At 63.8% G+C, this 25,642-nt stretch overlaps 1 protein-coding gene and 1 long non-coding RNA gene across 3 annotated transcripts in view; one reads left to right on the top strand and one right to left on the bottom strand.

Annotated features, from left to right (window-relative positions):
- Window positions 1-3,441: 3,441 nt before the first annotated feature.
- Window positions 3,442-25,642, bottom strand: part of LMF1 (lipase maturation factor 1) — an 87,467-nt gene continuing 65,266 nt past the window's right edge. For both annotated transcript variants that reach the window (XM_040459504.1, XM_040459503.1), the window contains 6 exons: window positions 16,465-16,632; window positions 5,536-5,719; window positions 5,154-5,307; window positions 4,630-4,813; window positions 3,986-4,098; window positions 3,442-3,666 (listed from right to left, as the gene is read on the bottom strand). In XM_040459504.1, the coding sequence (XP_040315438.1) occupies window positions 3,492-3,666; window positions 3,986-4,098; window positions 4,630-4,813; window positions 5,154-5,307; window positions 5,536-5,719; window positions 16,465-16,632 (978 nt within the window). In that variant the 3' untranslated portion in view covers window positions 3,442-3,491. The remainder of the gene's footprint in view (window positions 3,667-3,985; window positions 4,099-4,629; window positions 4,814-5,153; window positions 5,308-5,535; window positions 5,720-16,464; window positions 16,633-25,642) is intronic.
- LOC121019752 (uncharacterized) lies at window positions 18,962-20,031 on the top strand. The gene is made up of 2 exons (XR_005785766.1): window positions 18,962-19,287; window positions 19,502-20,031. It is a non-coding gene; the product is annotated as an uncharacterized LOC121019752 (long non-coding RNA).

Genomic DNA, 25,642 nt, shown 5'->3' with positions numbered 1-25,642 from the left:
ATCAAGTAAAACTGGCTTCACGCGAGGACTTAGGAAGCGTTCCCTTTTCTGAGTTTTTTGGAAGAGTTTGGGAAGAATCGGTGTTAACGCTCTTTGAAATTCTTGGCAGAATTCAGCAGTGAAGCCATTGGTCCAGTGTTTTTATTTATTGGGAGGTCTTTGATTACTGATGCAGTCTCTTGTTATAGACCTTTTACAACTTTGTTTTTTCCTGAGTCACTTTTGGTAGCCGGTGCGTCTCTAGGATTTTGTCTGTTTCGTCGATGCGATCTCATTTGTTGGCATACTGTTGCTCTTAATACTCCTAAAGTTCTTTTTATTTAAGGTCAGTAGTAATGCTCACGATCTCTTTTTTCTGATTTTAGTTCTCTGCATCTTTTTTTCTTCCTGTTTGTTAAACTAAAGGCTTGTCGATTTCACGGATTACTTTAGGAGTTTTAAAGGTCAGTTTGCTTTACTCAGTGGCTTTGGAAGCAGTTCCCTGAGGACAAAGGCATCTTTATGCCCTGAGGGTACAGGGCAGGGAGGTCGACTTGGGGAGCGGCCCAGGGCCCAGGGTGTCGTGCTGCGGAGCAAGGGGACTTGCCGGCAGAGGGAGGCAAGCAGCCACCTCACGTCTGGCGAGGGTGTCCTTCCCAGAGGGACGTCGGTCCTAAGGATGCGGGGGCCTGAGGTGGAGGGGAGTCTTGGGGGTGGTGAACGCATGGGGTAAAATAGAAGACAGTCAAAAGGTAGCCCCAAGTCCTTTTTTCTGGAAACTAAAATCCCCACCTCTGTCTTTGGATGGGTTGATGGGAAAGGCAGCAGTTCTAGAATCCACAGACCAGGCCCACAGTGTCCAGCTGAGCCATGGGGCCCTTGGCCCCATTTCCTCGAGGTCAGAAGAGGAATAGAAAGAAGTGAAGTTTTCAGTCCAAGATGGCAGCAATGGCCCCCCCCCCCCCCCCACAAGGTGGCAGGCAGGAAGAACGAGTGTCTGTGCGCTAGGGCCGGGGACGCTGGCTGGAAAACCCAGCGCCGGTGTTGCGAGACCGAGAAGGCGGTAAGAAAGACCAGCCCCAGATGAGCCTCGGGAGCAGGGAAGGGCTGTCACCCCACAGACGGCAGAGGCTGGTGACCCGTGAGTAATCGCAAAAGCAGCTGAGCGGAACAGTGATGGCTAACGCCCCTCAGGCTGCCCGGGCCCACCCAGCAGGTTTTAGGAATCTGCGCCCTTCTCGAATTTGTCACTGTGTCCGTCCGCAGAGCCACGGGGCCTGAAGTGTGCGGACCCTGTGCAGACCCAACCCGGCAGCCCCGGGGGCAGAGCACGGGGGCCTTCCCTGTGCAGATGCAGGAGGCCTGCAGTGGCCGGCAGGGCCCGGAACTCCTGCGCCCACAGGTCTGTGGTCTGAGTGAGGTCGAGAGGAGCACCGCTCGACCTTCACAGGTCACCACTGCCGAGCGAAAACCCTCTTGGAAAGGGAAGGTTCCCCCTGCCCCGCACATGGTTAGCCAGTCTGTCCCTGGCTTGGGCGGGCTTGGCTCCCGGGGGCCAGGCCCTTCCCTCCAGCCTTGTGCCCCGGGAGGTGCGGGCAGCATATCTTAGCGTTGACCTGAGCCTGACCTCGGCGTCTGTTCCCAGTGAGAAGAGAGCCCCGCCCCCGCCAGATGATTTTTCTACGGTGGAGCCGGGGGTGGGTAGAGGAGGCACCCGGTCCACCTGCACCGCCCAGGCAGGGTGAGCTAATGTCCCCACGTGTCCCCGAGCCCCAGCCCCTGAAGTTTCTCTTGGGTTGACCGAGAAACAGCTTCCCAGAGAGCGCAGGGTCAGGTTGAGTAGATGCGGATTTGGGACCTTTCTCCTTTGTCAGGTGGACAGTTTATCCAGCAGGCCCGTATCGGTGTCGCTCGGCCCTGGGAGGAGCGGCTTGGGGTCCGGCGAAGGCAGGGTGAGGTGGCCCTCAAGGGGGGGTGGGCTGTGTGGAGCTGGCCCTGCTGTCCGGCACCGGTGGGCGTGAGGAACGGGGGCCACGGCGCAACCCCAGGCTTGTGCTCAGTGAGGCCGGGGCCACGGGAGGATTTCGAGTGGAGGAGGGGTGGGGTGTCAGGAGGGAGATGACGGGCCTCAGGACAGGCTCTGAAGGTGGAGGCTGGGGCACCCTGGGCCTCTGGGTGGGTACGGGCCGTGGGAGATGTCGTGTGTCCCTTGCAGCGGCCCTCTGGGCGAGCGGATGTTTGTCTTGTCTGAGGGCTGGTGTGCCCCGAAGGCCTGTCCCGGGAGAGGTGGAGGAGGCCTGGCGTGGCGCCCGCCGGCCCCGTGCCCCCGTGCCCCCACCCAGCGGCAGAGCTCCCGGGACGGCCCCCTAGGAAGGGCTGCCCAGGCCACGGCGGGCTGGTGGGCAGCTCCGTGCGGCCGCCGCGGGCAGACTCGCTGGCTCCAGGCTCCTCGTCTGAGGCCGCGTCTGTCCTGAGCCAGACACAGGGAGCCTGTGTCCCCGCGAGCAGGAACACGGCCTCTCTGTTGGCACCTGGACCGGCTGGCCACCCCCCCCCCACCCGGCGGGCTGTGTGTGTGTGTGTGGGGGGGGCCCTCCACACAGACCCGCGCTTGTGCCCCCCCTCGGCCGGGCCTCCTGCCTGAAGCACCTCGTTCCCGCCGGGACCCTCCCTGGGGTGGCCGGGCGCTCCGGATGGGTGCGGGGAGGGGGAGGGGCAGCTAGGGCAGGGATTCGGGCCACCTGATCGGCAGGGGCGCCGCCGTGGGGTGGGAGTCGTGTGTGTTCCCGGCTGACATCAGGCAGTAACGATGTGGGGCCGCAGTCCACGTCACGTGGCAGAGACCCCCAGAGGGACGCCTGGCAAGGAATCATCCACGTAGTTTAACTTGCGCCCATCAGTCCTCGGAATCGCCGCCGTGGGCACTCCCAGGGCGGGGGTCAGGGAGCAGGAGGCTCCACGGTCACTCACGGGCCGGGGGGGTGGGAGGGGGCTCGCCTAGGGAGGAACAAAGGGCTTCTGTCCGTGCCTCTGGACCCTGGAGCTGGGGGAGGGGGAGGCGTGCAGGTTCTGAGAAGGGGGCAGGCAGAAGGGGCGGGCAGGAGCCGTGGCGTCTCCCTCTCCTGGGCACCTCCCGGGCGTGGGGGCAGCACCAGGGGCTGCTAAGAGCACAGGTCGGGAGTGGCAGCTTCCCTGTGGCCCCGCCAGGCACGTGATGGGGTTCGGGTGCCCCAGGGCCTGTGTGGACCCAGCGCCCTGGTGCTGGTGGACACGGTGGGGTCAGGGCGGTACTGGTGACCGGCAAAGGGACCGGGGGCGGGCTCTCCGCAGAGAACTCCATCTGTAAGGAAGGGGACTTGGCGGCCCAGGGACTGACTCTGGAGGCCAGCACGAGTCGCCCTGGGACCCCCTCCTCTGTGGGAGCTGGTGGCGATTCCCCAGGCGCACGAGACCTCACCCAGGTAGCGGGGCCTTCCTGCTTTATTCCTCTGCGCACTGGCCCGGGACCGGCTCTACTCCAGCTCCGGGAGCGGCCAGTCCCGGGACCGGAAGTAGCCCTCCAGGTCTCGCAGGCTGAGTGGGGGGAAGTAGGGGCCGATCTTCTTCCGGACCCACCACCTGCCTGCCGCAGCATGCCGGCCCCCCAGGCGGCTGAACTTGTACCTGTAGTGCTCTCCCCGGACCCACCTGCAAGGGAAGACTTGTGTCGGGCAGCCTGGCCCCTTGCCTGCCGAGCGGCTGCTCCTTGGAAGGAGAGGCTGCGGGGGTGAGGTGGGGGGGCGGCAGGTGACCCCTGGAAAAGGAAGGGCTCGACACTCGGTGCCACACCCTGCCCTCTGACGCAGGCGAGCAGTGCCGATCAAGGTGGGGGGTCCAGAGCGTGGGGACCTTGGCACTCAGGCATGTTTTCAGGTGTCTGGGGCATGGCTGGGGGTGCCCGCATTTGTAGGAGCAGCGCTGAGAGAGTGCTGAGGGCATGCTGGGCTGTCCAGGAAAGGGTTCTTACCTGGGGGGGGCCCTGTCCTTGAAAGGGTTGAAGGCCAGTAGGGACAGAGCCTCCCCGTCGTTGGCCAGGAGCTTGCCTGCCAGGTGAATGATCCACTCGTTGTGCTCATAGGTCTGGGGGTGAGAAAGGAGTGGGGTGCTGGCTGTGGGCACAGAGCCGGGCATGTGGGGGGCCCCCCTGGATGGGCCAGAACCGTTAAGCCGTGGTCCCCGGGGCCCTCCGTTTGTTGCTTCCTCACCGCCCCCTCCCCCCAAGTGTGGTCGGGGTTAGCCTCTCCTGGGGGCCGGGCCCACCCTCCCACTTTCTCTGTCTGGGTTCCTCTCTGGAAGGGCCGCTCACTCCCTGCTCTTGGCCGTGGGGCAGGTGCCCGTGGACCGTTCCTCTCAGGGCCCAGCTCCCGTCATACTGTCCTGTCCTTGGATGGAGTGGGCACGGGCCTGTCAGTGTTGTCACTTGCCGGCCCCGCGGTCTCGTGTGAGGCGTCTTCCTGAGGCTGTCCTTGAGTGAACGAGGCCCCCGCTGACACCCTGACGCTGGCTTTCTCGGCCGCGTCCTCTCCCAGGGGGGCCGTGTGAGGCAAGGGCTCACCCCCACTGAGGGCGTCGTGGCCTTGGGAACACACCGGGAGCAGGAGAGGCCCTTACCTGGAAGGCCGCGAACCACATGAGCCAGTCCAGGCGGTAGTGGTACGGAGAGATGAGGCACGGCCGCCGGCCCGGGTCACCCGGCTTGCACTTGAACCCGTAGTCCTCCCACACGGCATCCGGCGCGCTGGCGTTGGGGCTGGCCGTGCCCTGCAGGATGACCTCCGTGCGCTCCTTGGTGATGCTGTGGGGAGACCGAGGCGGGGGGCTTTGGGCACACGACGGTGGCAGCTGCTGTGCCTCTGCACCGTGGCTTCTCTCCTGAGCAGAACCGGCTGAGACTGGGGTGTCCACGCCCCGGCTGATCTCGGAGGCAGGTTCTTCCCACCCAGAGCTTTGAGTGGAACCTGGCCTCCAGACACGGCGGTTCTGGCCTCCGGGGCTGCCCGGTTCCCACCCACCTCCCCACGATCCTGCCCTAGACCGAGGCTGCCCCCTTGGAAGGTTGGGGTGAGTCTCCGTGAGGGACCTTGGGTCGCACGTGCGCACACGGTGGACGGGGCGAGGGGAGACTTCGCATGTACCTTCCGAAGGCGCCGTATGTGTTGACGATCCTCAGGGAGTTGAAGGAGGTGTTCATGACCTGCGTGGGACTCAGCAGGTTGAGGACCACGGGGACACTGAGCCAGGCCACCAGGATGCCTAGTGCCACGTGCACTGCCTGCCGCACCACGCAGCCTGGAGGGGGGGGCAGGGAGGGGGATGGTGGCGTGAGCCTCACTCTAGGCCAGCTGCCCGCCAGGGAGGGGCGCCTGTGGGCTCACAGGAGCCGAGGGAAGGGCCTGGCGCAGCCCGGACGCCCGAGCCAGGACGTTCTCTGAGGCTGATGTGGACGCTCTCTGATGGGCTGGTTGTTCCCATCCTGGGGACGAAGGGCTTCTGTCCACGGCGGGGGTGTCCACTCACCGTATCTTAGGGTGGGCCGGGCCCCTCGGGCCGCCTCTTCCTGCATCTTCCGGACTCGGTCCTTGAGGCCCCCAGGCCCGGAGGGAAACAAGAACCCCAGAGTGGCGTCATCGAAGCAGGCGACGCTGGGCACCATGGTCAGCCAGTTCAGGAAGCTCAGGTTCCCGCTGATGACGAGGACCACCTGGAGGGGGCGGGGCAGCGCCTGAGCCCAGGGCGGGGGTGCTCACCGAGGACCTCGACCGTGGCACGCTCTGCCCGGGACGCGGCAGCCTAGCGTGGGTGGCCCTTGGAGAAACATGGGGTGTGCGAGGTCTGGACCCCTCTCCCTCATCAGGGTGTCCACGCCCCAGCTGATCTCGGAGGCGGGTTCTTCCCAGAGCTTTGAGTGGAACCCGGCCTCCGGATGCCGCGATTCTGGCCTCCGGGGCTGCCCGGTTCCCACCCACGGGACCGCCAGCTGGTCTCCTTGCGCTGTTTGACGCCGTAGTTTGCGTTGGGGCAATTGCTGTGGTGACCGTCGACGAGTACAGGCCCACGGCAGCCCCCGGGGACCTGTGCCCAAGTCACGCGGGAGGGGGACGAGGCTCTGGCTGCTTACCCGGAGGTTAGGGGTGGGGGGCGCCTGTGCGGCCACCCCATCCTCCACAGGCAGCGGTCCCCGAGGCACGTCCTGAGCGACCACGTACAAGGCCGGTCGGGGCCCGGGGTGCCTGCTGGGATAGCGTGGCCGGCCTCCAGTCGGGTTCGGCTTCAGTGGGGCTGGACCGCCGGCACGCTGTCAGCCCGAGCCGGGGCTGGCCACCGTCCATCCTGAGAGGCTGGTTCTGCTGCAGGGTCTGGGGTGACCCGGGGTCTAGGAAGTCCAGATGTGCTTGGGGAGAAACCGCCACCGGCTTTACCACTTGTCTGCCGACTTCCCACTACCCAGGCTGTGGCAGTTTGCCGATAGGGCTCATCCCTAAAAGCAACTTAGCACCTTAGCTGTGAGAAGTAAGGTCACAGACTCTCCGAGCGGACGGGGTGCCAACAGCCTGGGGTCTTCCCCCACACCCAGCCTGTTTCCCGGCGAGATGCTGGCTGTCACGGCCGCATCCCAGCCAGCAATGCGGAAAGTTCTTTCTGGCAGCTGCACATGTTTAAGTTGTTTTAGTGACTTGAAAATAATCAGGCCTGATTACAGCCCTGTCAGTGGGCACTGGAGGGGGAGGGGTGGGGAGGCTGCTGGGCCCGCACCGCGTTCACGGACCTGGGGCCGCGAATCCGGCCTCAGAGACCCACGCCGCCCTGGGCCGCACGGCTCAGCCAGAGGCGCCCGACCCGAGCGGGGAGGGTCCTGTGAGGCCGGTCCTCCGAGGAGGCGCCGATGCCCTGGGCTGCCGCTCCCTGGGGATGGACGGGTGCCCTCAGAGCGGCTCGGACTCGGGAACCCGGCAGGAGCAGGTGGCGAGGGCAGCAGCCGCCGTGAGCTTCTGGCAAACGCGCGTCCTCACTTTCTAAGTCCGTTCTCTTGACACGGAGGATAAAGGCGTATAGTTCAGGCTCTTGACAAATGCTGACTCTTGTGTAAATCACCATAAAACCTAGAAAGTTCCACTCCAGATCGTCCCCTGGTGCCTGTGTCGTCTGCCCCCCACCCTATGACCTGTGAGCTGACCTCTGCCTTCTGTCACTCTGCCTGTCCCCGAATGTGGCAGGCACGAAACCTCGGTGTCCCGAGACCCGCGGCCACGTGTGCAGTGGGGCTCGGGCGTGCGGGGGCGCCCAGCAAAGCCCGCAGGGTCTCGGCGTGCCCTGCGGGAGCCGTGCTGGGGTGTCCCTGTGGGGCCTGTTAGACGTGTGTGCGTTCCCGTCGTTTCCAGCCAGCAGACTGCTTCTGTCGGGGCATCGGGTTGCAGTTGACATTTTCACAAAATTACAAGTGACTAGTTTTTTAGAAGCTTTACAAGCAGTGCTCTGTGTGTCCTGAGACGCATCCCGAGAGACGCCTGGTTACTCTGGGGCCACACGGGTGTAAACGTCACGTGTTTAGTTGTGAATTAGCTTCTTGCATGTGGGGTGAGGCTGGGCACTCCTCCGCACCCAGACCCCGTTGTAGGCCGGCGGCCCCGCTCGCACCCGGGACCTGCCCTGGGATGGCCGCGGCCCGCAAGTCCGGGGGCGGGGGGAAAGGGGGGGCAGGGAGGCAGGACGGGGCAGGAGTTGACACGTCCACAGGAGACGAGCCGCCTGCCGCATACGCCCCGAGGAGACGTGAGGATGGGAGTGGCCAGACGGACCTGCTTTAGGAGGGACTTTGAGAAAAAGAGGAAGCCAGAAAGCAGCAGAATCGGCCCAGAGGCGAGAAGAATCCGAGCCGGTCATCCGCACACGTGAGCAGATGGACAGACCTCGGCAGCGACTACGGCCTGGACAAGCCAGTGGCCGTCACCAAGCCGAGCAGGCCGTCTCCCCGTGCAGCGACCTCACCGTGGGACGGCCCGGAGCGGGGCGTCGAGGTCAGGTCTCCCGCGTGGCCCGTGGGTGCTGGGGGCCACTCTACCTCTGCTCTTCCCTGTGGCGGGCGAGTCCCAGCTGACTCCCCAGCCCCTTATTTCCCAAGTTGTGGTTGCAGCCGGTCCTGGTCCTGGCGACTGGGGAGGAAGGTGGGGTCACAGCCGCCAGCCTCAGGAGGCTCTGGCAGGAGGAGCCGTGCTTCCTTCCAGCGGGTCTCAGCAGCTTTAAGGATGAGGGCACATCACGAGGTGGGACGTGAGAGGCAGGGACTCACGGCTCTCCCAGGAGTAATTCTTGGTTCCGAGCCCCTAGATGATTTCTCCCCTGGGCCTTGGTCCCAGCTGGCAGGTGCCCTGGGCACACTGGGCTCCCCCCGCAGTGTGCCGCACACGGCGTCCTGGTCCCCCTCCTCCAGGCGCCTGACCTCCAGCGCTGGTCTCCCTGGGCCCGGGGCCCCGGACGCTCTCCCAGCCGCATCAGCAGGTGACTCGAGGGGAAGCTGTGCCTCCTCTCTGCCGTCTTGGCCATTGGCAGCTGCCTGCGTCTTCTGACAAAAGTCGTGTTTTCCGTGCCGTCGACTGGGGGTGCACTCTGTCGGGACCCCGTGGGGCTGGCGGGCTCGGTGCAGCTCCGGGGCCGCGGTGCCAGCAGAAGCTCCCTCCGCTGCTCCCTATGGCTCGGCTGCCGCCGAGACGGTGAGCTCTGCCTCCTCCCCCCTGCCCGCACTGGGGTGCATTCCCAAAGTCCTCTCTGGCCCAGCCAGGACACCGGGGCCCACCTGGGGTGGCTAGGTGGGGCGTTTGCACCCCTGCCCCGCAGAGCCTGGCAGCCGCCCTCTCACTGCTGGCCGCCAGCACCCACCTCTGCCTACAGACACTGCGCTGACCTTCGTAGTGCCCGGGGACATGGCCCAGGGGCTCCCCTCCAGGCGTAATTGGTGGAACCTGCACAGGTACTGAGGCCCAGTCTCGCCTCTGAGACCCCAGAGAAACCCAGTGCAAAGCCGCTAATCTTAAAGGAGCCTCACTGGCAGAGAACGTTGACGTTCTCCAGTGTGTCAAGGAGAATGAAAACACCAGGGGAAAGGCAGGGGGATTCTGCTGAGATCTGAGTGGTGCTTCAGAAGGCAACTTGACAAACCCTCGAGGGAAGGGAGACGGGCTGAGCAGCATCGGGGGCTTCCTGCTGGACTTTCCAGAAACCCCCCGAAGGGGAAGGACACCCGTGTGTCAGAGTGAAAGGGGGCCAGGACACCCCAGTGGAGCAAGGCACAGGCTCACGGGGCTCTGGCGGGCTCTCGTGTCCCAGGCTGAATGAGCAGTAAAGACTGTGTAAGCGTTTAGACTGAAAGATGTCAAACACGCGGCAGGACAGGTGGCGTGTGGAGTGGCAGGCTGGAGTCGGAGTGGCATGGGGCTGGCCGGGTCGGGGCTCGCCCGCTCGCCACGTCGGAACAGAGGTTGGGGGAGCAGGGTGGTCGCACGGTTTCTCGACAGCACTTGGCACGTGGGAGGCAGATCACCAGGATGCAGCCATGGGGTCTGGCCCCAGAGCTGAGAACTGGGCAGAACCACGTGGCCCGGTGTCCTCCCCGAGTTCCGTCTGTAAACACCCAGACCGAGGACGGGGACGCCCCGTCCTGTCTGCCTCCCCGGAGCAATCCGATCGCACGCCCTTCCTCCTGTTTCCACCGAGTAGAGCCTGACGGGGACGGGCCGAGGCAGAGGAATGGTAGCTGGCATCCCGCCACGGCCTCCTCATCCTGGAAAAGTGGGGTCAGCCTCTGGGGCCCAAGGCCACAGCCGTCCTGCCTTCTCATCGCTCGGCAGCCCCAGTGGCATCTGGGCGACGGGCTTCTCCGGGCTAAGGGCCCGAGGGGCGGATATAGTGCAGCAGCGGGACGGCGGGGACAGAGCAGGTAAGGCGGCCGTCCCGCAAGCCATGGCGGCCAGTGCCGCGGCACCGCTCCGGCCTCTGCTCTCCCCGGAGGCACTTGGCCGGCCTCAGCACAGGGAGGGAACCCCAGGGGCGCAAGCCTGACTCTGGGGAGGTCGAGGTGTCGGGCGCTCACCACACGAGCGCTGCAGGGATGGCCCGGGTGCCCTCGGGCCTGCCACCACTGAGTCACGGGCACGTGGAAGCTCACACGGGGAAAAGAAGCCAGGCTCCCGGCAGAGACCCTGGCGAGGCGCAGGCCCTGTGAGGGCCAGACCAGCCTTGCAGCGAAGGGTATGTCCCACCTGCCCGGGACGGAGAAACAGACCCGTGAACAGTTAGCCGCTCATCAGGAGAGAACTCAGCACTGAGAGGACACTCACTAGCATGGCCTGTGGTGGCCGGCGTCCGGTCACCTCTGCAGACACGCTGCCACCACTGGGATGGAACGGGAGTAGAATCACATGAGAAAATCTGCAACGAGGAGGTAAGAGCGTTGAAGCAGTTACTGTGAGTAAAGTGTTGATGAGAAAACGTCAGGAAAACTATGTAAAAGAACCAAACGCACTTTGAGAGTTTAAGAGGTCATATGAGAGATGGAGAATTTACCGCAAGGACTTCGGACAAACGGACACGATAAAAGTCCACCAAACTGCGGGAACAGAGCAGGGGCCGCCTTGTGAACTGAGGCCCAGACCACCGCCGACCAAAGCGCAGCCCCCAGGGGCACGGGTCTGTCATACCCAGGGAGGTGTGACAGTAAGAATATCAGGAAGGCAGGTGGCAGTACGAGAATCAGGAAGGCAGGTGCAAACATTCTAATTTGACGACAATGCTGAGCGCACAGATGAGAGGAGCCCAAGGAAACACAGGCGCGCTTCGGTTGTGGGAGCCTCACCAGTAGGCTCACGACGCGAGCAGGAGCCGGGGTCGCAGCGGTGCGAGTCCACGGTGGAGACCCCTGGGCATCGTGGGTCGGGCTCAAACTCCCACGTGACAGAGCGGTCCTGGAAGGTGGCCGGAGTCCAGAGCCGGCTGCGGCGTGTCGGAGCACTGTTCCAGCAGCACAGCTCCCGGGAGACCTGGGTCTGTGCCCTCGGGGGTGGGGGGGGGGGCAGAGTCCGCAACGGCCATACGTGCATGGATTATTAAGTATGTCTTAAATTTCCTTAAAGGAGAATCGTTCGGGCAACAAACGACCCTGGACCCTGGCGTGGCTGCCGAAAGGAGGGCTGCTGGCCCGCAGTGGCCACGGGCCGTTGGTGCTGACCACTGGCCGCAGCTGCAGTGCCCAGGGCGGGAAACCTGCGGGTGGCTGCCGGGGGTGTGACGGACCCTGCTCTTCCCGCCTCTGTGCCAGATCGCCGGTGTTTTCCACTTGAGTGCCATCAAGAGGCTTTGCTGGCCACTCCCTCTGCCGTGCCCTAACCTGAGGCTTCCTGGAGGGGCAGACGGCCCAGGCCACGGGGGCCCACAACCCCATCCGCCCAGAGTGAACTGGGGTTTGGTGGCCACGCCCGGGCGGACCCTCCCTCCCCAGCTGCTCAGCACAGGCCGGGCGATCTCCTGTGGGGCCCTTGCTCCTGCCACAGACTCCCCGAAGAGGGGGATGTTTGCAGCTAGCTGCCCCCTCGCGTGTGATCCCCAGAGGCCCCGAGGCCTTGCCTGAGGCTTGAGACGCGGGCCGCCTTCTGAGGCTCGCTGGTGCCCCTGTGTGGCACCGTTACTTTGGCAGCTGGGGGCTCTGAGCCTGCATCTGGGGACATCTGGGTCCTGTCAGCCCAGACCCGGTCCTCTGCCTGGTGACCAGCGTCTCCAGCCACACGTGAGAATAGGGGCTGTGTGGGACCTGCCCCGGGGAGGGCCACTGCTGAACAGCTTGCGGGGAACCAAGCGGCTCCGCTGCGGGTCACGGTCGGTGGCCAGCCATCCCACCCCTGGCGCCACCTCCTGGCCGTTGGGCTCCCAGCCCACCCCCGCCTTTGGAGTTGGGATGGGGCGTGGGGAGGCTCTGCCCTGATGCTTCCCCATGGGCCACCCCCCCTCCCGCGCAGGCCAGGGAGAGGAGGAAATGTCAGGAAGAGGCCCACAAGTCCATTATCCACAATGTTCTGGCCCCACAGGCTTCTGACAATTTTGTCTGGGTCAGAGTTGGGGAGGATGTGCTGAAAGGCTGGCAACAGGCCCAAAGTGACCAGAGGCCTGGCTGTCCCTTGGTTCCTATCTTGGCGGGTCTGAGTAGGGCAGTGGCACAAACCTGTTTCGCACCTACCTGCACCCCCCCCCCCCCCCCGCACTGGTCACCCTCCTGTGAGCCCACCTGGGGTGTCCTGACCCGGAGAGCTAGGGTGCCACAGAGCACAACGTTGGGTATGAAGTCTGCTTCTGACAAAGCAGCAGGAGCCCTGAGGCTGCAGAAACGCACTCTCCTGGCTCACTCCCCTCGTCCCTCCTCCCATCCATCGGGATGGTTACTTTTAATAAGAAAAAGGGAATTTGGCATGTGTGGCCCCAGCGTGCTGAGGGGACAACACTGCCGCAACCTCTCCTAAGGGACAGTGAACGGATCACACTGTGTTTACGGCGGCAACGGAGCCTGAAACATGCCTGCAGGTCACCTTGTGGGCTGCGGGAGACCAGACCTGGGCCGGCAGCCCCGCGTGCTGCCCCCTCGGGGGCCAGAGGGAAGCCCTGGAGAACACTCAGGACGCTGAGCCGTGCGCATGGGATCCTGGGCTCAGGAGACGCTGAGCAGACGGTCCGGTGATGCAACAGACACCAAAGGAAAGGGGTTTCTGGAACTCCCGTGCCGGGCTCTCAGCTCCCAGTCTCGGAGAGGACACCCGTGCTTGTAGGTGACTTGCTGTGGCCAGGACCCCAACTCTGGCTCAGGGGCTGGGGGAGGCAGCTCTCTGTGCCCGCATCCCCGGTGAAGGCCCCCAGTGTGACACGTTCCCGATTCTGCCCAAAGTCCTAGAGACTGGAAGGAGCAGGACACTGTGTGAGGTGGAAAAGACGGGTGTGGGGTGAACGACTGGTCTCTGTACTGACCAGGAGCCACCTGCCTGGCAACCCCCCACTCCCACGCTAGGAGGGGTGCCCCCCTGCCAGGGTCTCTCCCTGAGGCTTGAGGTGGCAGAATGTGGGGGGGGGGGGGGTCCGGGACCGCGCAGTTCAGCTCTCCTGTTGCCTCTCACGTGCACCTCTCCAAGGAGACAGCGGACCGGTGGCGTTGTAGAACCCTCCGGAACAGCTGTGTAAACTGAGCGTGGGAGGAGGTGAGCATGCTCACATCCTCAACCCTTCCCCGAAGGAATGAACGGAAACAAACAGAACCAGAGACGCCCCTCAGTGTGTCGGGTGCAGAAACGGGAGCGTGGCCCCTGTCAGGACGACGCCGAAACCTTCGGGTGGGCGTGCCCACAGCGTACCGCTCGCTGGGGTGACCGGCACACCGCTCCTGCCCTGAGACTGCGCCCTGCGGCCCCCCAGCCTGAGACCCCACGCTGCCTGGGGAGGGGGCCGGACACGTCGCGGCTGGACCAGCTGGCCATCCGTCCTCCCTGCTCCAGGGAGCTGGGGCCCGGCCCCGTGGGGACATCAGACCGTGCCTCGGAGGAGAGCCGCCGTGCTAGCGTTCTGCTGCCTTGTCTGGCGCACGGCATGGCACTAGAAGGGGGGACACTGGGGACCTGCCCGGACTACAAGCAGAAGGGCTGGTCTTACAGAATAACGCCCAGAACTGCAGGTCGGGAAGGTCCGGCTCTGGCCTCCCCTGCCCCGCGTTCCCGTGCCATCGCCGTGTGCCGTTACGCATGCAGGCAGCAGAGCCTAGAACAGGGTCGAGGCCGGCCACGTGGCCTGAGACCCTCTGCTTGCAGTGGAGACGCCGGCGCCCCAGGCCGGGATTCAGACCTGCGGCCCAGCCGGGTGCGGCAAGCTGGCGCCCGTCCTGACGCAGGACTCCCGCCAAGCACGCTGTGAATGGACAAGGGCACTTCGAGGGCCCTGGTTCTGCGGGCAAGTGAGGGTCTCTCCAATCCCCCTCTCAAGGCGCTGAAGCCTCTCTCCGTCCGTTCTCACCCGGTCAAGTAACGGGACAGTGTGCTTTTCCTCTTCCACTCGGCACACCCTGGCTTCGGGGTTTTGGAGAGAAAGCAGTAGGGTGCAAGCTGGTCTCGCGGGCCCAGGCAGGTTCACAGCCTGGAGAGGGTCCCGTGGTCCACAGACCGGAAGAGCAGCCGAGGCGGTGGCTAATTAAGGCCCCACGACGCTGAGCGGTTCTCTGGCACCATGGTAACCCTGACACCGAGCGGGCTGTGCTGGCCAGGGTCCTCTGGGTCGCCTTGGAATGGGGAGGGGGAAGTTCTCCTGTGGGAGGGGACAGGGGAGCTCACCAGCCGGGCATCCTTGGACAGCGGAGGAGGGTCCAGCACGAGGTGGCGCCCACACTGGCGGACGCTCTCAGGGATGCTCCAGCCTCTGCCCGAGGCCGCCTCCTGCTGACTTGGGGCCGTGGGACCACGGGGCTCAAGTGCGCGTGGGGCAGGCGTGATGCGCAGCGCCCCTGCCGCATCAGAGGGCAGGGGAGCAGGGGTCACGGGCCCGGCCACACTCATTGTGACCGGGGTGTCACACGAATGCCACAAGTTCACGGACAAGGGGACCCTCCGCACTCAGCTTTTCTCTAAGTCCAAAACCGTTCTAAAAAAGCGTATGAATCAAAAAAGCAGAGCCACCGAAGCACTGGAGGGCCGGAGCAGAGCCTGGGCGGCCGTGGCAGCAGAACAGGGAGGAAATTCAGACTTTTCAGTCTGTGCAGAGAGCACGCGTTCAACCCGCAAGAAGCCACACGTGTGACTCAGAAATAACGGAACGAAAATAGTTCAAGAAGGCCGAAAGGAACAAAAGGAAACCCAAAGACGCGAAAACAAGTCCAAAAACGCCAGTTGAGATACGTGCACTTGTGACTTGAGAGCGTGTCTTGCCTCCGCTCGGGAAGAAACCTCTCTGCTGTGACCGATGGCCCAGTTCCCAGGAAAACGTTTGCTGCTAAATCTGCCTGCGGGACAAACGCAAACCCGGCCTGTCCAGCAGCCCCCCAGGTGCCGCCTCGGCCCCGTGGCCGCCTGCCCTCGCGGAGCCGCGTGGGGGGGCGGAAGCGCCGTGAGCGGGGCCCGGACGGGCCGCCACTGGCGACGGACGTCATTCCCTGCGGCCACCCCAGATGCGCACGGATACCGGCAAGTTATTCCCGGGGACGTGTCGACGTACACGTGTGGCAGAGCCGCGTTCACCCAAGGACGTGAGACTGGCTCAGCGTTCGCGGCCTTCGTGCGGCTCCCCGTGTCACAGCTTACGGGAGGGGAGGCCCTCTCCCAGCTGCTGGACAAAAAAACCGTTTGCTGAAATTCGGCATCCACTCGGGACCCGTAAAACCCAGAGCAAAAGCAGCCGGAGCGCGCACTGCCTCAAGGGGTGAGCGAGCAGAGGGACAGGCGACGAGCGCGGGGGCAGTTGGACGTGACGGGTACGTGCAAGTCAGCGCTGTGCCTGCACCCCGGCAGCAGAGAGCAACACGGCTGAGAAAACTTGCGCCGACGGGATCAACTCGGGTGATGTGTCCGGCAGGAAGCCACCCCGGTGGGTGTGAGACGCGCTGCTGTGGACGACCCGCACCGCAGGCGCCAGAAGCAGGGCCTTCGTGAAGGCGGCGCTCTTGCCGTCGGGTCCCACTCCCCCCGTCGGATGCTCGCCTGCCAGAACGGCCAGTGGAAGGACCGACCGGAGCGGAGTTGGCGAGGAGGCGGGACGAGCGGGCCTCACGTGCCAGAGGGAGAGGAGAGGGCGCGTCCCACGTGACGTCGCGCCCACCCGCAACACGGACTCCCATCTGTCCGCGACGGTGAAAACCTGGAAACGCCCCGGATGGCGCAGCTGCAGGCTGTCCGCGCCGCGGGGCACACTCAGTAACCGAGGGAGCACAGCCCGTAGCCCACCGCCACCACGGCGGACCCCAGGGTCTGGAGCAGGACGGCCAGGCCCGGCGCCCCTCCGTCTGGATAGGTGTTCCCAGGAGCACTCTCACGCGGCGCACACACGGGACCGGCCGTTGTCCGCGGGGACAATAAATACGACGTAGGAACTGAAAGTCCCCACAGGGTTTTTCCTGGGGATTGACGGGTAGATGCCCCCGTTTAGGGAAAGGAGAGGTCCCGGACGGCCGGCGCCCCAGGGGAGGCAGGTGGTGGAGCCCCTGCCCACCGCGGAGGCGGAGGGGCCCCGGAGCCGGGGGTTGAGAACAGCTGTCCGCGTGGAAGTAGACCACCACCAGCCCTTTCCTCGGAGACCCGACGTGCAGCTCACAAGTGAAAGGAACCCCATGGAAGGCACCACGGAGGGCTTCCCGGTCGCACGTCCTGGGCCATGTGCCTCGTTCCCCCAGCAGAGCCCGCGATCTCGGGGACAGTTACGGGGTGACGTCGGCCGTGGGCTCACCTGGAACAGGATCTGTAAGACCCCGTGGAGGATGCACAGCCGCCGTCCAAGGAAGATGAAGAAAGGCACCACGAGCTCCAGGAAGTGGTTGCTGAGCGTCTCAAAGCGGTGGGCCCACCAGGGGGACTGGTGCAGGAGGTAGGCCATGGGGTTGGGCACCGGCTGCGTCTGGGGAACAGAAGCGGGCCCGTCAGCCAAGCCTGGAGCTCTGCCCACAGGGGACCCCTGCCCACGCGGCACCCACCGGTGGGCCCAGAAGCACAAGGGGGTTTTTAGGGGAGGGAGAGGTCTGGGAGCATCCTGGCCGGCAAGGGCACAGGGGAGGCCAGTCCCGTGGCCCTTTCTCCAGTGGCTCACGTGCTGGGGGGGGGGGGGGGGGGCCGGTACCGAGGACCAGCGACTGCTCAGGGTGTGCATCGCCATCCCCTGCCTGGTGTCCTGTAGCTTCTGACGCTGACCTATCGTGGTGCCCTGACGGTCCTGGTGACCTAGGAGCTCAGGTCTGTCCTGGCCAAAGGGACGGGGCACCGGGGGAGCCCACGTTTCGGGCCAGCGCTCGCACGCGGGAGGTTTCTGCTCTGAGGCTGCCGGGGGTGGGCGTTCCGGCCCTGTGTGTGTTCCCGGGAATGGCCTCCGCACACGTGTGAGGGGGGCGGGTGTGCACATCCCACGAGGCCTGTGTGTTGACTCAGCCGCGGTGCTGGCCGCCCCAGGGCCCGGCTCACAGGCCCTGCGCCCCTGACCTCAGGGGCCCCGTCTTCCCTCAGACCCCTGGCAGGAGAGGAGGCTGGGAGCAGGCCACGCAGAAGGCTGTGTGCCCTCCTCACACACCCGCGCAAGCTCCACAGGTTCGAACACCACCCGGAGCCCTCGGATTCCAGGAAGGGTGCGTGGCCCACGATGGAGCAGGTGTGGGGGAGCCCGGCCCAGGCGAGGGGCCTTGCTCCTTCCCTTGCTGCCGCTGGGCATGTGCAGGCCGTGTGCCAACGCTCTCCCTCTCTCTCTCTCTCTCTCTCTCGGATTCGCGCTCACACTCCCTGCACGCACACCTCACATGAGGACGTCACCATCAGAGGGGGAGGCTGGGGCCAAAGGGACAGACGGATGAGAGCGGCGGGGCTGGTGCAGTTCTGGCTTTGAAACTCTGAAGATGTTTCTGACACTAAAGGACTTACTCGTCACAGGTGGTTTAGGCCAGAGGAGGAAGTATTCGTCCGTAGCTGCTGCCGGGACCCCGCGCCCACCTGCTCCCCAGCCCCGAGGTGCCCTGGCGTGGCACCCATGTGGTGTGGACACCAGCACCTGTCCCTCTGTCTGTCGTGAGTGGGCAGAGGTGGGGATTGCTGGTCCAAGGACGCCGGCCACATGCTGCCCTGGACACGCAGGGTGGCGAGATCGGACGAGAGGCTGCGGGAGTGGGTCGCGAACACAGCGGCCCTCGGCCGCCCCGCTCCCTGGCTCAGGCTGGGGGCAGCTCCTGGCCGGACAACTGCCGGGGAAGGGCCACCGTCCCATCTGGGAACACTTTTCTTGCTTTCCATTGGACACACTTTCTGACTCAGAGAAAAGTCGGTAGAATAGGAAAGAGACTCCCTGAACGGCACTCTTCCCCCACCTCCTGTGCTTGGCCCCTCAGTACTTGAGCGTGAGTCACAACCAGGGACGGTTGACTCTGGTTCCTCCTGTTGCCCGGCAGGATGTGTTTAACAAAAGGCGACCCAGCCCCCCAGACTCTCTAGACCCTCGTGTGAATCTTAGGACACAGACTAGCTCATCTGCAGGGTGTCCCTCACGGTAGATGTGGGGCTTGCACTTTGGGCAGGAGGCCGAGGAGGGGACGGGCCTGTCCCCGGGGGGCTGAGGGGACCATGTGCCTTAGCATGGCCGTTTCCACCTGGACCCGGTTAGGGGGTGTCGGCCGGGCCGTGCCCAGCACTTTGGGGCCGTGGAGTTCCCCACCCCCGCCTGCATTCCAGCATCCTTTGTGGGTTCTTGCCAGAATCCGTGGCTCTCTTGGCCTCTGAGCCGTGACTTCTGGGTCCGCCGTTCCTCCTCACTGGTCAGTTGGTGTTCCACTGCAAGGGACACCTGTCCCTCCGGCCCAGCTGCCTGTGCTGCGCGGGCACGCGGGTCCTTCGCCATCACTTACCGCAGAGACGCTCCTTATCTTCTGGCCCTGAAGACGCTGCCGCCTCTGGTTCAGGTACGTTCCCTTCGACGGGAGCCCGGCCTGGGCACGCGTGTCACGGGCTCTGGGCCCTTTGGTGGGCCCAGCGGAAAAACCCAGTGTGGCTCCGTCCACGCCCGTCTAGCTCACAGCTCTGCGTTTACACATGTTCCGAGCAGACGTCTGCAGCCCAGGGCAGCGCCCCGCGGGCCTCTCCCCGTCCGTCCCAGGGGCTCTCAGCACGTGACACGTGTTCCCACCTGTGAACAAGAAGGGCGCACCTGCCCGCACGGCCTTGGGGCCTTGTTTGCTCTCTCCAGGTCCCCCGGTCCTCAACCCCGGGTGCGGCCGACTCGGACCCTCCGTGGCCCGGACACGCGGTGGCAGGCGTGTGGGTGGGGCTACCTGGGCCCCTGAGCCAGTACAGCACGCGTGCCCAGGATGCGCCTTCCTCTTCACGATCATCTGGGGTTTACGGCCCACGGGGTCCCGCGGACAGGCCGCCCCCGGCCCCTTGTCCTTCACAGTGGACCGTCCAGCACTGAGCAACAAGCACAAGGAAGTCTCTTCTGCTGGGCCCTTCCAGACAAGCCTCGCTCACGGCCTCCGGCTGGCGACAGGACACGGAGACGTGTTTCTACTTGGCCTTCAGAGAGGTCAGTCCTTCGGAAGTCACCGCACCAGGGGGTCACATCTGCTTCTCCGGAGGTGTGGGCCCTCCTGCGATCTGCGGAGGTCCCGGCGACAGCTGTCCGCCTTCTGGGACCCCCTGCTCCTGGGGAGTTGGGGGAGAGAGGCCAAGCTCCTCACGGAGTCACGCTGCAGGGAGAGGCGCTGAGCGTCTCATCTGTTCCTTCCCTCAACGTGCAGGTAGGAGTGAGCCCGAGGCGCGGGCGGTGGTCGCTGAAGTGTTTTCCCGGCAGAAACAAACTGTCTGGGTCGGGGGTGAGGCTGGCCAGCCCCCCAAGGCCCCGCCTCCAGGCCCTGCAGCGGCCAGGCCACCTTCCGCCGCCCAAGGCAGGCTCATTGTGTTCCTGGCAGGGGGCGCCCAGGGCGGGGCTGCCCCCACTCGGGGGCGCCACGTCCTTTGCCACTTTTCATTTCTTGAACTTCGTGTTCATCTCTGGTTGGGGCAGATTTCTGGGAACCGCATCTCTGGGACAAGGGACTGTTTTCCTGGGGTTTTGTGAGTAATCGCGTGTTCTCAGCAGAGGTCAGGCAAGACGCGTCTTCTCGGGAGGGCTGAGCTCGGGGCCTCCCCAGCTGGCAGCCCACCGACGCCACCTCTGGGTCATGCCCGCGGTAGCGGGAGCCTCGACAGGACAGTGGTCAGTGACCCTGTTGGGGTTTTGAGAAGGTTGTGACCTAAATTTGTAATAAACTTGGACAGCTGTTGCAAATTCCCGTTCCTTCGAGTTTCTGTGACCTTACTTATCGTGAAGCAGAGACACATGCTCAGTAGAATCATCTGCCGTTTGGCGCGGCAGGGGGCAGCGGGTCGCCGGGGGGACGGGGCCCCAAGTCTGCAGGTGTGAGCCCCAGAGTGGGCCCCGTGCCCTCCACCTGGCTTCTCTGCCACACAGAAATGAGAACAAGTACTGTGACGGGTGTCCGACACCTCCCACGACAAGTCCTTGAGAGGATGGCTCCGTTTCCCAAGGCCCCACACCTCCGGCCAAAGGCTCACGCTCCTCCCGTGGTTGGCTGTGTCTGGGCCTAGGGGCTGGGAGGGTCCCGAGGTCTCCCTTCTGCAAGGCGGAGACAGAGTTTTATTTTTGTTTGCACTGATGCTGGAAAAGACCACCATGTCATAAAATCCGGTTGTAAACCCTGGAGGTGGCTGGAACGTCGCACCCCATAAAGTAGTGGCAGGAGGGCCTGTTGTGCTCACCACCGCGGCCGCAGCTCATTAGAGAATCGTGGCCGAGTGTCCGGAGTTCGGCCCAGCTTGCAGGCTGGGGGATGGCCAGCCGGGGGACCCGTGGGTCATTTTATAGCTGGGTCCCTTAAAAAGATAAATTTTTTTTAATGTATATTTATTTTTGAGAGAATGAGAGTGCACGTGGCAGAGGGGCGGAGAGAGAGGGAGACGCAGAATCCGAAGCAGCTCCGGGCTCCGAGCTGTCAGCACAGAGCCTGATGCGGGGCTCGAACCCACGAACTGTGAGGTCCTGACCTGAGCCGGAGTCGGACGTCCAACCGACTGAGCCACCCAGGTGCCCCCCAAAAAGACACTTTTAAAAAGGAAAAACGTGAGGACAACACGAAGGGTGATGGAAACAGTTTCAGGATTTGGGGAAAGCAACGTTCCTTCCCGTCGGTTCCAACGCCCCCCTCTCCAGGCCCTCAGTGAGAAGCGTGAGGACAGAAACGGCTTTTTAGCCCTTTTCCCATTTTAGGGGCTACGAATTATGTGCGTGAGGTTTTAATGAGAAGAGGAACGTGTGTAATCCTTGTCTCAAGAACAAGTTTTGGAAAACCCTCGAGCTGCACGTACTCTGGTTCAATAGAAAACCCCGGTCGCACCATCACTGCCAACCCGGGACGCGCGCGGCTCGCGGAGCCCGGGAGGTGAGGTGTCCGCCCCGCGGTCTCAACTTTGCATCTGTTTGTGGGGTGGAGGTGTGTCCCCTGGGGACACGGAGGCGTCTCCCTGGTGGCAGGGAGTGGACGTCGCTCGTTCCTGTCAGGAGAGGGTCTCGGTGACACCGGGAGATGTACCGTGTTCTCTCACACAGCTGGCGGCTGGCCTGCTGCGGGCCCCGACGTCAGGCCTGAAGGCTCCGTCCCTGGTGACGCCAAGGCGGACACGGGTGCCACGTGTGTGCTCATCTTGGGAGCTCAGACCCCCTGAGGCCGCCTCCGCTTCCCGCCCCGATGACGGGCGCGGAGAAGGAAACAAAGCGAGCTGCGCACACGGGTCCGGGACCATCCTGGCGCCGGGTAGAAGAGCACGAGACACCGGGGGTGGCTGTGGCGGCTCCGCAAGAACTGGGGGCTCTCATCCCGCCCGAGCCCGGGTCCCAGCAAGAGGGCACTGGAGCCACGTCCCTCAAGGACCGTCTGTCGGAAACGTCTTTCACCGACAAGGGGGAGACAGGTCTTCGGATCAAGAGCCCCGCGGCAGCAAAGCCGCACCACGGGGTGAGAGGGGCGGCCGCCCGGTGGAGGGAAAGCAGGTGGTGATCGGAGGGGAGCCCTGGAGATGCTGAGGGCTCGGACAGCCACACGAGGCTGTCTTTCCGATATAACGTGCGATCTCTAAAGGCCGATTTGACTGGACAAGAACAGTAACGACGTGGCCTGTGGCTCCTATAACAGGACGCGTGCGACAGCAGCAGCGGGAGGCTCGGGGAGAGAGCGAGCGCGTCACTGTCCCGGTCCTAGCTGCGACGTACGACAGACTCCCACGGCAAGCCCTCCAATTACCACGGAAACGGAAACAAAACAGTTGTAGCTAACGAGCTGAGAAAAGAGCTGGAAAGGGGTTGTAAGAAACATCCGAGAAATCCAGAAGAAGTGGAAAAAGACACAAGAAGATGGAAAGGACAGCTGGGCGGAACAGCAAACCAGCAGCAGCCACGAGACCGCCGTGCTCGGGGACGGTGACGAACACACAACCGGAAGGCAGTCTGACCAGGTGATGCAACAGGGCCCAACGCCACACACTTCTCACGCGAGGACGCACGTGGGCTGACAATCACAGCGTGGAAGACGTAGGCCACGCGAATGCCGCTGGCCGGGGGAGCATCGGACCCGCCTACGAGGGAGGGTCATTTCTTCCGGCCCACATATCCGCAAGTCCACGATTGTGGTTTCACGGTTCAGCTCCTCTCTCAAGACTTGACGGGACGAGTAGACAGACAAAACACGGGGACACAGGAGACGAAACCCCTACTATCCAGCTGGATTTCACGAGCACTCAGCGAATACGGGACAGACACTCCTGCTTTAGGCTCATACGGAACATTCACGAAGACCGTATTCTGGGCCACAAAACAAGTCTGAATACATTTGAAGAGATTCAAATCACATAATATACGATCTCTGACCATAACAAGGACACTTGCAAAGTTCTCACCTACGCGGGAACTCGGTTACACTAACTGGCCTCATAGAGTTGACACTCCAGTATGCGTGTCACTGATCTGATGAAAACCTTGGGGTTGTTACCAGCTTCAACTTGGGAAGACAGGGTCAAGCCTCGAGGCACACACGGGTCAGAAGCAGCCCCGAGGGCACGCGGCATGGGTCTGTACGAAGAAGGTGTAGCAATGACCTTCGCTGACCCTAAGGCCGCACCCCTGCCTCTCACGGACTTGGTCTGGCAGAGCTCGCCCTTTGGGTGACCCCAGGGCGTGGGCCACCACAAGCACCCAGCCAGGCGGTGTTCCCCTCCTGTCCCCAGTACCCACAAAATACACTTCCTTCCTATGAAATCAGGAAAGCTGCCGGGGGACAAAGCCTCGACTCCCAACCCACGGGAGCTAACTCAGCCCCTACTTGCATCATGTGAACATTTGTAGCTTTCACAGTAATGTCAGTCTTGAGTCTGGTTCCTTCCAGATTTACAGACCCCTGTATTTAAGGGCGTTTGGTGACCCCCATCAAATTATGGTATGAACAGCTGGTAACCCAGGTCCCCAGGTGGCAGTTATAGACAGGACCCACTGGCCCGAGACCCAAACAGAAGTCTATGCTGGGGCCGGTGTGCGATGCAGGAGGAAGGTCCTGCTGTGCTTGTTGGGGGCGTTGGTAGAGCGGCCCCAGCTGTGCCCTCGGCTGTACCCAAGGCCGACGGGCACAGCCAGAAAGGGCGTGTGGGCCGTGAAAGACGCTGGTCACCGCTCGGCGGGCCGGCATTCACACGCGCAGATGACCGAAGCTCGCCCAGGGAGGGAGGACACGATGCCCAGGGTTTAGTGAGCAGCCCCCCCCATGACACCGCCCAGCCCCGGGACGACGCGTGGCTGCCTGGGAGGGGCCGGAGGCTGTCCATCCCTGGGGCCCAGCCTGCCTCAGTCACCCCTGAGAGCATCCTGGCATGGCCGAGATCACTGGCACCCGGGAAGGAGCACCTGGAGTGGACCCAGGAGGCCGAGTGCCAAGAATGACCGTAAATAAACATTTAAAAAAAAAAAAAATTAAAAAAAAGTCTCCTGGGTGGCTCAGTCGGTTAAGTGTCCGACTTCAGCTTGTCATGATCTCACGGTCTGTGAGTTTGAGCCCCACGTCGGGCTCTGTGCTGACAGCTCGGAGCCTGGAGCCTGCTGGGGATTTTGTGTCTCCCTCTCTCTCTGCCCCTCCCCCACTCACACTCTGTCTCTCTCCTTCGCTCAAAAACAAACAAACAAACAAACAAAAAAAAGCTGGCTTAGGCCCAGGGAGCAGCGGGAAGGCAGTCGCCGCTGGGCTGGGCTGGGCTGGTGCTCGGGGCCCCGGGAGCGAACACCGACGAGACAGTGCTCGTGTGGACGGCCTCACGCGCACTCGGAGGGGTAGAGGCCGGGGGGCCCCGGCGTGGCACGGACACGCCTCCTGAAGGGTCTGCTCAGGCATCGAGGCTCTGAGGCGGACCCCGCAGATGCCCTCAAGCCAGCCGTTCCGCCCAGGCGTGGAAGTCGCGCCTAGAAGCACAGTGGACGTGACAGGCCCCTCGGACGCGCCAGGGACCGCAGGACCTCATAGTCGCGGGAGCCGAACGTGATTTGTGTCCCAGGCGGAAAGTCACCTCTGCATGAAGGACTTTAGAATGAAACCGGTGCCGGCATCTACCAACTGCCTCCCGCGGCCTGAGGTGGGGCACAGACCCGACCCCAGAAGCGCTGCAAGTGGAACCTGGCGGGTGGCCAGCGAGGCGGGAGCCCGTGTGGCTGCTCAGAGACCACACCGCACGCCCGTCCCCGCAGCTGCGGGCAGGGGCCCGCTCAGGCGTGCGCACGTCCAGGGTACGTCCGGGAACTAAAACATCGTAAAGGTTACGAGTTCAGATCCCGACTCGTTTGTTCTGGGCAGAGAGGTCACGGGGGGCCACTACCTGAAGTCGTGCTGCTCCGCGTGGGGTGCCACCATACCTCGCGGCCACCCTGACAGGGAACAGAGGTGTCGGCAGATAGACAGCATTTTCCTTTCCTCCCTCACTGAGCGCCTGGCAGGGAGGCCATCCCGGGGCCTTTCTCGTGGACGGTTTCACCGTGTAAGAGCCCGTGAGCGCGGGGGCCAGGGCTCCTGGCACCTTCTGAGGGACGGCTGGCTTTGCTGTGGCTGCTCAGGGCCACCTTGAGACCCGCAGGGACCGTGGCTAATCCTGGAAGCGTCCATGGAGGTCACCTGCTCTTTACTCTACCGAGGCTGATGACACACATGCAGGGGCCCTGCCTGGGCCCTCCTGTGCTCTGAGTCCACCAGGAGCTGCGCCCAGGTCACGGGAGGACGTAGACGGGACACCGCGGGCCTCTCCTGTCGGCGCTTGGGGCTGGCAGGAGGTTTGCCGACCCGCCCCCCCCGCTGGCCTCCGGCTCACTGCCCGGTCTGGGGAGGCAGAGGCTCAGCCCCCATGCTGATGGCACTCCAGGTTCTTGTCTTAGCCGGAAGCCCCTCCCTCCCTTTCACCTGTGTGCCTGTCCCCCCACCCCTGCCGGTTCCCTGGCTGTCCCCTGAGGGTCCCTCCTGTGAGCCTCCCGCCAGCAGTGCCGTGACCGTGAACGAGCTGCCCTCTCTCATCCCACTGCCACCTGCCACCGACTGGGGAGTCCAGGTCACCGAGGACAGGCCGTGTGGCCCCCATCCTTGCTCCAGGCACACAGACAACCTGACGGGGCTCTACGGGCGGCAAATAGCACGAGGGGTCCCAGCCCCCCCACTCCTGACCTGTGTCGGGTGCCCTCGCTCCACCTAGCTTCCAGAGCGTGGGGGAACATGATCCACTAGGCAAAAGCTTCTCCTAGACAGTCGGGGTGCTTCTGTCCCTGCAAGAGACCTGACCTGGGGGCACAGGCTCCTGGTCTGCGA

Source organism: Herpailurus yagouaroundi, unplaced genomic scaffold (assembly GCF_014898765.1).
Source record: "Herpailurus yagouaroundi ecotype Mexico unplaced genomic scaffold, PumYag 222, whole genome shotgun sequence".
NCBI lineage: Eukaryota > Metazoa > Chordata > Mammalia > Carnivora > Felidae > Herpailurus > Herpailurus yagouaroundi.
This window is presented reverse-complemented; position numbering and strand designations above follow the sequence as displayed.